The sequence below is a fragment of the Penaeus monodon genome, chromosome 23 (assembly GCF_015228065.2).
Source record: "Penaeus monodon isolate SGIC_2016 chromosome 23, NSTDA_Pmon_1, whole genome shotgun sequence".
Classification (NCBI taxonomy): domain Eukaryota; kingdom Metazoa; phylum Arthropoda; class Malacostraca; order Decapoda; family Penaeidae; genus Penaeus; species Penaeus monodon.
The window spans coordinates 19,699,394-19,700,519 of NC_051408.1; the positions used below are offsets into that span (position 1 = coordinate 19,699,394).

Sequence of the window (1,126 nt, forward strand, 5' to 3'; positions counted from 1 at the left end):
CCTGATAACTACACATTGACATTCTTAGAATGTATGTAATAGTTTTTGCAATTATAGAAAGGAAAAAAAATGGCATGTACATATTAGAAATCTGTCACAAGAAATTCATACTTATCTATTCATATATTCAAAGCCAAAAAAATCAGAAACTGGATCATGAGGAATGGTTCAAACATCAACTGTCTTAATTTATTATCTAATAAGCAAAATATATTTTTTTAACATAGCTTCTTTTGAAAGCATAAAATTAAAAACCTTATTTAATATTTTTTTGGTTATATCATTTTGGATGTCTTAAAAAGGCTTAGATTAATACAAAAGAGTGTGATTAATCACAGAAAAATCATTGTGTAGACTATTACCATTTCCTGAATTTTAATAAATAGAACAAACTTTTAAATACATTTTTCTCAAATTGAACTTTTATGACATTAGCCTTACTTTTTCTCACCCTTAGAATTAAGTACTTGTTTATTATTTTGACATTAATAATTGCATGCAATTAAAACTGTTTTTCACAATTTATTACAGCTAACTTTTCTCACCTTTAATAATACCATATAATATTTTTAAATTCTCCACTGTGTCCCTATATAGTCTACAAGTTATCTTTACTGTCAGTTCCATAAATGCATGCATGAAACCATTTTGTTATGTTTGTTCCCTGTAACCAAAACCATACAACTTTAAGGGCACTTACTAGCATTATTCCAATAGAACCTAATGGTGCTATCAAGCTATGTAAAACAGACACTCACCCTCCAGAACTAGTATCAAGATCTAAAAGCAGAGCACTTTGATGTTGCAACTTCTCGTATGTCCCCATGACTTCATCTGCAAGGTTGTAAAGATCACTTCAGATGCTGAGATAAACTGGGAAAGCTGAGATGGTGGATATTATTAATACAGCCTACTTTACTGCAAAATATTCCTTTCCTAACAGCTTATCAGATAAAATTAGTGCCGACCCATCTACATACCTAATAAGAAGTGTACCTGTCGCCTGTATAGCATGACAGTTCCATACATGAGCATCGTTGACAGGTAAAGTGAGAATCGGCCTTTTTCATTACCAACTGATGTCACTTTCTTCAGCACTACATACCGAAGTATCTCATCACTGTAG

At 31.3% G+C, this 1,126-nt stretch overlaps 1 protein-coding gene across 3 annotated transcripts in view; it reads right to left on the bottom strand.

The window, feature by feature from the left end:
• LOC119587877 overlaps positions 1–1,126 on the bottom strand; it is a 29,378-nt gene that overhangs the window by 23,327 nt on the left and 4,925 nt on the right. For all 3 annotated transcript variants that reach the window (XM_037936580.1, XM_037936581.1, XM_037936582.1), the window contains exons 3-4: positions 981–1,120; positions 759–834 (exon numbers count right to left, since the gene is read on the bottom strand). In XM_037936580.1, the coding sequence (XP_037792508.1) occupies positions 759–834; positions 981–1,120 (216 nt within the window). The remainder of the gene's footprint in view (positions 1–758; positions 835–980; positions 1,121–1,126) is intronic.